The sequence below is a fragment of the Stegastes partitus genome, unplaced genomic scaffold, assembly GCF_000690725.1.
Source record: "Stegastes partitus isolate 25-593 unplaced genomic scaffold, Stegastes_partitus-1.0.2 Scaffold878, whole genome shotgun sequence".
In the NCBI taxonomy this organism is placed as follows: Eukaryota; Metazoa; Chordata; class Actinopteri; family Pomacentridae; genus Stegastes; species Stegastes partitus.
In genome coordinates, this window is record NW_007578609.1 from 45,644 (window position 1) to 55,437 (window position 9,794).

General features: G+C 42.6%; 2 protein-coding genes across 2 annotated transcripts in view; both read left to right on the forward strand.

The window, feature by feature from the left end:
• LOC103365818 (hematopoietic SH2 domain-containing protein-like) overlaps positions 1-2,606 on the forward strand; it is a 5,967-nt gene extending 3,361 nt beyond the window's left edge. The window contains exons 4-6 of the mRNA XM_008293366.1: positions 448-684; positions 1,484-2,119; positions 2,199-2,606. Of these exons, the coding sequence (XP_008291588.1) occupies positions 448-684; positions 1,484-2,119; positions 2,199-2,243 (918 nt within the window). The 3' untranslated portion in view covers positions 2,244-2,606. The remainder of the gene's footprint in view (positions 1-447; positions 685-1,483; positions 2,120-2,198) is intronic.
• Positions 2,607-3,317: 711 nt separating this feature from the next.
• On the forward strand, positions 3,318-9,441 carry LOC103365819 (ras-related protein Rab-11A). Its single transcript, XM_008293367.1, has 5 exons — positions 3,318-3,473; positions 5,445-5,640; positions 6,467-6,660; positions 8,238-8,318; positions 8,482-9,441. The coding sequence occupies exons 1-5, from the start codon at positions 3,434-3,436 to the stop codon at positions 8,607-8,609; spliced, it is 639 nt and encodes a 212-aa protein (XP_008291589.1). The 5' UTR covers positions 3,318-3,433; the 3' UTR covers positions 8,610-9,441.
• The last annotated feature ends 353 nt before the right edge of the window (positions 9,442-9,794 follow it).

A 9,794-nucleotide genomic window follows, 5' to 3' on the forward strand; every position in this document is an offset into this window, starting at 1 on the left:
GGAGTCGATCAGAACCACTCAGGAGAAGTTAGGAGGCTTTGATTAGGACAACTTTCTGCATCACCAGAACTGATGGTTCTAGTTGCTGCATGTGTGTGTTTGACTCTTCAACAACCAGTTTGTACTGAAGCAGCTTCATCCTCAGAGATCAGTGTTGTTGTTCTGCTGGATGTTCAACACTGAGTAATAATAATAATAATAATAACAATAATAATAATAATATAGTTAATTAGAATTATTAATAATGAATTCTAACTTTTTTCCTGTTTAATGTAACAAAACAGGAAAATCTATAAAATAACAGCAAATTGTTCAAAAAATGTGAATAAAAGCTGCTGAAAACATTTATTTAAAGGCAGCTTTGATGCATCTTGTCAGCGTCTCACCTGTTATTCTGCTGAATCCAGGTGAACTTTCAGAGACAGTGACGGAGTTGGTTGTGTTCAGGTGGACTCAGGTGAGCTCTACGACGTGGTCAACTCCAAGAGCAGTTCTGGAGTCAGTGTTCAGGCTCTGAGGTCCATGTGGAGCCAGAAACCCGACCATCAGGGCGACTCCGGACAGAACCAGAGGATCCAGCAGCAGCACGAGGCTCCATCAGCGCCGCCGCCGGCTTTACCGCCCAAATCCAAAAACAGGAAGCTGACGGGGACGGTGTCTGCAGACGCCATGACGCTGTCGCAGGTAAGACCTGAGCTGAGCTGAACAGAACACTGAACCGATGAATCTACATTTAAAAGTTCTTCCTCTGAATCCATGTTTCAATAATGTTTTTATGAAAATCCAGAATTTTTCTTCAGCTCTAAATATTGACCAAAATTAATTTTATGAGAAGAGCTCAGTTTACATTCACCTCCTTCTCACAGTTTCTCCTCCACATGAACAATTTATAGATATAAATGTCAGTAGTTTTGTCCTCTTCCACCCAGCGTGAGTCTCATTGCTGTAGGATTTATAGTTTTTCATAAATCACTGCAGAACTCAGAGTTTCGAGCAAAACTCTCATTGACTCCCGTTTTATCGGAGCTCTAAGATGTTGGTGAAAATCAGAAATGATGAGTCTCTCTAACCTGCCACCAAATCTGCATAAAACACAGAACGGACATGAAGATATGTCAGAACGTTCATAAGACGATTGAGCTTCACGCGCTGGAAGAACTTTTTCAACACGACTTATTGTTTCTGAGTTGTGACGGTTGTTTTAGGGTCTAATCCTTCGTCCGCCTGCTCTGCTCGCTGCAACCAGCCAGTAACTCACAGCTGATTGGCTGATTGATACACTTTCAAAGCAAAAGCTCAAAGATGTTAAAAGGGTCTGATCAGGGTTTGTGAAACAGAGGGCTTTTCAAAATAAAATGTACTTCTATAGATTATACCTTATGTATAATGATAGCAGGACGTCATGGACAGAACAAGCTGCCTTGGCTTACTCAGAATGTCTTCAGATATTTTCTAGCTTTATTCTGATGGTTTTGTTTTTTAGGGACTTCCTCCGGTGCCTAAACGAGGTCTTCCTCTGAGATCCCTGAGTGGATCTTTACCTGAGACGACTCATCCGAACGAAACCGACTCCAGTCGTTCAGAGAGACTCAGAGGAAACCCGAAGCCGCCATCGGACTCCAACGACTCAACCTTCCCAGGTGATCTCTGCCCGGCCGGACTCACCTGTTCTGAGCCGACTCAGGTGGAGACCAGGAGTCTGTCTTTGCCCCAACTGGACCACATGGAGGAAGAAGAGGAGGAGGAGGAAGAGTACTCTAACCGGCTCAGCAGCTCCTCCTTCATGCCGAAGAGGGTCACCTGCCTCACCTTCTCGCTCGATGAAGCTCTGAGACCGAAGCTCGAGATGCCCAGTGCTGATCTGGAGAGGTTCAACCCGCTGTACCAGTCCTCCGACGGGCCCAGAGGAGGTTCTGCCTCCCAGGGTGAAGGCATGTACGCCGAGGTTCCCCAGGGGTCCACTGGGCCTCCGGACAACACCTACGAGCTGATCCCAGGAGAAGCCACCGCCGCCGCCGCCGCTGCCGCCGCCACCGCCGCCGCCGCCGCCGCCGCCGTCCAGGGCAACACCTACGAGTCTCTGGAGGACCTGAAGACCAAGAAGTCGTTGGGCAAAAACGTAAGAACAGCTGGTGTTTCTGGTATTACTGAAAGCAGAAATCATGGTTTTAATGTCTTCTCTTGTTTTCTGTTTGCAGAATATGAAATGGAAAAAATTTCTTCCTGATTACAAGAAGAAATAAATGCATGGAGTTCCTCAGGGCAGCGTCCTGGGCCTCCTGTTCTTCTTCTATATACATAAAAGCTGCCTGCTCAACTTCTTTGAGATGTGAAGCCACATCTCTGGCCCAAAGACTGAAAAAACTAAATGTCATCTTGTAGTTTGTTTCAAAGGCTTTGAGGGAAGCTGTGAAACCATCTTTAGTGATGGAGCCTCTGCACTAGCTGCTCCGGAAAATGATCTGCTGAGACTTTAGAAACTTTTGCTGCTGAAGACAAACTTCTTCTCTTTAGCGTCTGATCCAAATAGAACTTAATGCTGTAACTCCATCTCTTCCTGTGACGTGTCCTTTATTCTAATTGTTTTATTCTATTTTTTTGTTAGTTATTGTGTTTTATAACCTGCTGTTTCTGAATGTGCTTTATAAATAAATATGACTTAAACACTACAAGCAGTGTATTCACGTCTTCTTTCAGACGAGTGCGAAAGGAAACGTCCACAAATACACATTTAGGTGTTTATTGTTATTATATTTTGTCTTTTGGACACTGATGCAAATTAGGACATATTTTATGAGGTAACACCTCGTTTCTATATTTAATATTTAAACAGCAACATTTCATGTTTATTATATATTCTCACTTATATTATACTTATAGTGTGAAACTATCCAGCGCAACACTGATTGCCTTCATACTGTCTAACTATCCAATGTGTGTAGTTGTGTAATTATATTTCTCTGCTTTTTACACCTTAAGGGTAAATCTACACACAATGTTCATCTCACAATTATTCATTATGTCATATGTTTTATGATTTTTTTTTTTATGAATATTGAATTTCCCTTCTGGGATGAATAAAGTATTTTTCATTCATTCATTCATTCATTCATGTGACACAGTGTTTAGTATCTGTATTGTTTTTCATTTTTTATATTTATTCTATTTTGTCTTACATCATTTTTATGTCATGTCTATCACTTTATACTTTCTGAGCCGCTGCTGTGTGAAGTTCACCTTTCAGTTTCCTCTTCTTGTGTCCACTGGAGGGCGCAGCTCGCTCCGTCTGCCCTCATTCCACCGAAGAAGAAGAAGAACTACGGAAGTACGGCTTCCAAACATATTCCCGTTGGAGGAGTAAAACACAGCAGACCGCCGTCTTTTCACTAAAAAATAAGGTTAAATCTCGGACTGACCGTTTCTTAACAAGACGATGGGCACTAGAGATGACGAATACGATTATTTGTTCAAAGGTAAATCAGCGCTTTCATGGTTCTTGCTGTCGCTGTGCTGTTAGCCGACATGCTAACCAGGCCAGCTGATCAACTGTCAGGCTCAGCTAGCCCCCGTCAGCCTTTGTGCTCCGGCTGCTGCTCGCCGAGCTTTCTGCCGGATGTCAGCGGGTTTAACTAGAGCAGGTCGCTTCAAACGAGTCTTCTCTAACCCACAGATGTGGAAGCGCTGGTTAAGTCACCACGTCAGACTAGTTAATCGTTAACCGACAGGACGTCTTGGCTAGCGTTAGCAGTTAGCCGCCGCTAGCTTGCTGTCAGTGGGCGCGGACACACCTAACCGTTATCACATTATCTTCATGAGATCCATCCAGAGCCGCGAACCGGATCATTACCGAGCAGAGGCACGCACGGAAAACCTTAACGCTTCCGTTCACGGAGCTAGCGGGCTAAGCTAACCGTTAGCCCGTTTAATTAATAACTGCACTGAAGCTGCTGCCGGTCAACAAAAAGAGCAAAGAAACGTCCAGCTGAAGTAAACAGAGGAGACACAGCTGTTCGACCCACATCTGGATCAGCAGAAATATCACAGAAACATCAATACAGTTATTCATTAGCTCGCTAAAAGTACTGATGCTTTAAATATGTACAGCTCAGGGTTTGATGGAGCTGCTGTGGATCGATGTGTGAATGACTTTCCTGCATCAATCGATCAGTTGTTTGGTCTCTAAAATAACAGATGACAAATTTTTTGGCCAGAAATATTCAGTTTGCTGTCATATTTGTTAGTAGTAAAGACACCAGGTTTAAAAAAAAAAAAAAAACTGAGCTCAGAATTTTGAGGTTTTTTTTCCTCTAAAAAATACTGATATGAAAATAGTTCAAAATTAATTTTATAGTCGATATCTACTAAATTAATTGTTTTAAATCTAGTGTTTAATATGCTGTCATGTGTCTGTGTGATTCCAGACAGCTACTAATAATCACCTTTATTCACACGCAGCCTAAAGGCAGTAAAGTTCATCAAATCAACTTACAAATACGATTAAATAGCGAAATATAAACCAATAAATTGTCTGAAAATAGTGTATTTATTCTTCCTGTGAGATTTGATGCCGTCTTTGCTGCACATCGTAGTGAACTGAATACTTCTGGACCAGATATTTGTAGATTTGTCTGATCATAGTGAGAATTTCTCACTAATTTTTTGGCAGTTTGAAGAGAAAACCATCAGCTGATAATAACTATGAGCTGCATCCTTAAATAAAGACTATAAATATAGAAATAAGTGTACAAGCTGTTTGTAGGACAGACACTGTGAGTAGTTTGCAGTAGGGCTGCAATAGTTAATCCATCACTTGTCAACTGTTTCAGCTTCTTAAATTTGAACATCTTCTGGTTTCTTTCCTCCTCTGTGACAGTAAAATGAGTATTTGTGGACAAAACGAGACCTTTGAGGAAACACTGATCCTCATTTCTCACCAAACATCTGCAGCAATTAATCTTTTAAAGCTTCACTGACAGGTTTCATTATGTTTCGTTCTGATTTAAATTGGCTCTAAACTGAAAAAGCTGATTTAAATGCTGGTTTGTGGAGTTGTTCTACAGCTACAGAGTGTTTTTTGTCTAATTTCTCTGATTGCAGCTTGTTAAATGTGAATATTTCTTCTCTATGACAGTAAAATACATCTGGTTTGGGAAGCGCTGAGATTTTTCACCATTTTCTGACATTTTAGAAAACAAATAGTTCATCCAGAGATAATACGTCAGAGTCTGAGAAAGTCAGTGAGGCACAAAAAGTTAACTTTTCCACTTTATGTCACAATTACTGTTAAATTTCTTTTATTTTTTGTCATTTTAATATATAAAATATTCATAATTAACAGCTTTAAATGTGTTGGTGTTGTAGTTTGATAGCATGCAGCTTAATAAAACCTCAGACAGCTGCTAGCGGTGGCGCTAAACTGTGTTCCTGTCCGTTCTGTGCCTCAGTGGTCCTCATCGGAGACTCGGGGGTGGGAAAGAGTAACCTGCTGTCCCGCTTCACCCGCAACGAGTTCAACCTGGAGAGCAAGAGCACCATCGGAGTGGAGTTCGCCACGCGCAGCATCCAGGTGGACGGCAAGACGGTGAAGGCTCAGATCTGGGACACGGCCGGCCAGGAGCGCTACCGGGCCATCACGTCGGCGTGAGTCCACCGCGACGAGCAGAACCAGAGTCTGACCGAGCAGCTGTGTGGCCACTCGGAGGGTTTAACGTTACAGCCGGTCATCTGATTCGTTATCAATAATTATAAACGTGGCTCACCGCAGGTTTAGAGTCAGTTTGATGCCTGATTGTGTTTGAAATCACGGAGACGAGTGTTTCTAAGGTCCGTGTTCAGGCCTCTGACGGTTTAATCACCTCTCAGGCTGTTTAAAGCACACATCACCTCTTCGTTAGCTTTTCCCTACATTTATTGATCAGGGATGCAGCTAATTACCGTTAGTTGTTTGTTTGTTTTTCCCAAATCCAAAGAAAACAAAGTCGTGTTTTCAGTTAACTGTCACATTAATATGATTTTTATGATCAAGCCTTCATGTTTTCCCCAGAAATCAGATATAATCACATTTATTCTTTCATAATATGTCCTCTAAGGACAGTAAAGCCACCAGAAAATATAAAAACTGGAACCAGAGAACAAACTTTTTGATTTTTATCTTTTAAAAAATGACAGATTCATCGGTTTTGAAAATTAAATAAATAGCTGATCACTAAATTGATTAATTGCTGCAGCTCCAGTGGTTAATATGCTGAGCTGCGTGTTTTCTGTGATCCCAGAGATCATCAGACGTTACTGAGCAGACACCAGGTCCCAGAGCAGGAATACAAACACTAAACTCACGTCCATCTCTGTGTTCCTGCTGCTGGACACTAAAATCTCAGCTGGAGCGACAGACTAGCCGAGATGTTCTGTCCGGTCCTGGTGTTGTTGTGCTGCTTCTAAGGCTCTGGTTCTGGTGGCTCTGCTGCAGGTACTACCGCGGGGCGGTGGGAGCCCTGCTGGTCTACGACATCGCCAAGCATCTAACCTACGAGAACGTGGAGCGCTGGCTGAAGGAGCTGAGAGACCACGCCGACAGCAACATCGTCATCATGCTGGTGGGCAACAAGAGCGACCTGCGCCACCTCCGGGCCGTCCCCACCGACGAGGCCCGGGCCTTCGCTGGTGAGACTCATTGTTTTAACCTGCAGTTAACCAGGAACGCCTTTGAGCCAGTTCATGCTAGCAGCTGGTTTCAGATCAAACCGCAGCCCCGTGTTGGTGCGGTTGTTACGGAGGTGTGTCGAGCACAGTGGGCATCTGGAGATTTTAGAACTGAGCTGAACAAATCAAAGCCCAACTGAAGTCCTGCTGCTTCTACTTCGATAACCACTATGAATTATAAACTGATGTGATTATTCCTGAGGTGTGTCGAGCAGTGGGTGGACAGAACATCTGGAGATTTTAACGCCTCCAGCTGTTAGAGCTCCGTAAACAGAGAGCACGAACACATGGAAGCCCTCCAGAGTCCTTCAGCCACCGCTTCTGTTACACCGGTGTTAGTGATGAAACGTAACGGGGAGGTGACGGAGAAATATGGAGCAGTGAGATTACAAATACATGAATAAAAAAAAGTAACGTAAACATGGAAATGAAAAGAAGAATAAATAAAATAAATAATGTGGCAATATAAAGCAATGCTAATCAAAAATGAATCCATAAAAGAAAAGGCTGATAGAAGTAGAAATATAAACACAAATAAATAAAATAATATACATAATAATTTTTTTATTTTTTAAATTTATTTATTATTTTTTAAATTGTTTTTTAAAATGCATTTTTTATTATTTTTAAATGTTTTTTTTAAAATAATGTTTTAAAAGCAAAGGAAATATGTGCAGAAAAATGACATTCACATTTTTGTGCACATATTTGTTTTTTTTCATAAAAATGAAAAAATTATTTTAAAAAATCATTTTAAAAAATGTAAAAATAAATAAATGAATAGAAATGTCTTTTATTGTTTTATTTATTTGTCTTTATATTTCTACTTTTATCAGACTTTTCTTTACATTGCTTCATATTGCCACATTATTTCTTATTTTATTTATTATTCTTTTTATTTCCGCTTTTATTTTATTATTCTTTTATTGATTTATTTTTGTAATTTGGCGCTCTCACTGCTCCATAGAGAATTGTCTTGTTTGGTTTTTCCTCGTACTAAACGTGTCACGAGTCCACATGGACCCTGGTGGGTGACCAGATTTCCGGGCGTTCACCGTTTACAGACGTGGAAAACGTGAATTTTCCAGATACCCTGTTGGCCCACTGATCAGGAAGAATCACAGCATAGTCAAACATGAGGGGCAACTCGACCGTCTGACCTCCATAGATTTACGTTAGAGTTGTAGAAATGTTCCCCTGCAGACGTTATAAACTATGGGCTGGCCTGTAGTGAATCCATGTTCTTCTCTGGGTGAGACAGGAGCGATAACAACAGGCTCCCATCAGAACTACAATCAGAGCCCAATGAAGATGGAAACACAGAAATCTAGATCAGATTTTCTCCTCAAAACATTGAAACCAATCCAGCAGCTTGAAGCTGTGCTCTGAGCAGAGGAGGGTTATCTGCCTGGTGGTCTGCTGATTCCTCTGGTCTGGTGTCTGTCTCAGTTGGTTTCACATGTTTCTGTGTAACGGGTCCGACTGGCTCGCTATCTGTGGAATGCTTCGTATCTGACTGCTGACCTCTCCCCCTGCAGAGAAGAACGGTTTATCTTTCCTGGAGACGTCGGCTCTGGACTCCACCAACGTGGAGACGGCCTTCCAGACCATCCTGACAGGTTCGTACTCCGTCCTCCCAGCTCCACCTTCATCCACCTTCATCCACCGTAAGCAAACACCCTGTTCCTGTAGCTGCTCCCTTCGGTTTTTATCGCCATGAAAAGTGGCGTCAGACCGGCGTGGGGGCGGAGCTGCACCTGTGACAGGTGTCTCTGTTATCAGGGCTTTTTATGAGGATCTTTACGGGGCAGTCAGCTGACGAGTCAACCCTGCTGCTGAGCACTGGATTGTCTTCATTACACAGCGAGGCCTTATCTCTGATGGAGGAAGCCTTCAGTGATGGGAGATAACAGGCTGCACTGGTGGTTCTGTTGGAGCGGTTTGTTGACAGGACGATACGCAGCAACGTTTATTTATGTTTACATCACAACTAATGAGTCAAGTTAAAGCTCAGATTGTTCTACAGGCCTGTTATAGTCTCCATGCTGCTCAGAATACTGGAGGTTCTGTCATATTTATGTCAGAATTTATGTTTTTATGACATTGTAGGGTCTTAGATTTAATTAAAATGAGTCAGATAATTAGTAGTTTATACAGTATTGTAGGACCTCAGATTTGATGTTTAAATTAGTCAGATCATTAGTATTTTCCATAACATTGCAGCCTCTTTAGTTACCTAAAGCTGACTCTGTTCTGTAACCTGATGTTAACGAGCAGAGAAGTGATGAAGCCATAAAGACGTTCTGACTGCAGCTCAATATGAACCTCCACAGTCAGGAGTTTGGCTTTTCACAGAAAACACTGCTTGTTTGAAACAGCCCAGATAGATCAAATCACTGGGTTTCAACGTGCAGCGTTTAGTTCTGGAGGATTATATCAGGACGTCCTGATAATCAGGAGACAACAGTCCGGCCTGGAAGCTCCAGACGCCTGGACCAGGTTTCAGCATCAGTCTGAGACGGGATGCTCCTGATTGTGACGATGTCTCGTAGTGAAGGAAGTCCGACAGACCGATGTGAGTTAAAGGACGTGTTCTGGTTGGTCTCAGCAGAGCTGGAGGCCGAGGCAGCGCCACCTACTGGAGCTGCTTCACTTTGTGTCAGTGACGGTTCTCCAGAAGGTTTGCGGGCATTTCGGTGGCCGGACGCACTCGGTTTGCATAAAGTTGAGATTTCAAATTTATGCAAATGAGATTCAGACGACCACAGAAATCAGTGTGAGCTGTGCAGGGAGTTCACCTCGTTGGTGTTGTTCTGTCTGAGCCTTAACTACAGTAGTTACGGCCTTCAGCATCCCACAATGCAACGGGAGAAGTCAAGTACAGAAACATGTTAAAGCTGTTTTCATTATTGTTTTCCAGACTCTGTTCCAGGTTAATCTGTGGCTGCCTGCTAACTCAGCCGCTAGCCATTAGCGTAGCCTTAGCTGCTGTGAGAGAAGCTAGCTTCCTGGTTTGTTTGTTCAGACATAGCCGCTAGCCGTTAGCGTAGCCTTAGCTGCTGTGAGAGAAGCTAACTTCCTGGTTTGTTGTTCAG

What these genes read in the sequence shown, in the direction of transcription:
- LOC103365819 (XM_008293367.1), top strand. Translation starts at nt 3,434, where the DNA reads ATGGGCACTAGAGATGACGAATACGATTATTTGTTCAAAG. An exon ending in ATACGATTATTTGTTCAAAG is followed by an intron (nt 3,474 to 5,444) that starts GTAAATCAGCGC and finishes TCTGTGCCTCAG; the next exon opens with TGGTCCTCATCGGAGACTCG. An exon ending in CTTCCAGACCATCCTGACAG is followed by an intron (nt 8,319 to 8,481) that starts GTTCGTACTCCG and finishes CTCTGTTATCAG; the next exon opens with GGCTTTTTATGAGGATCTTT.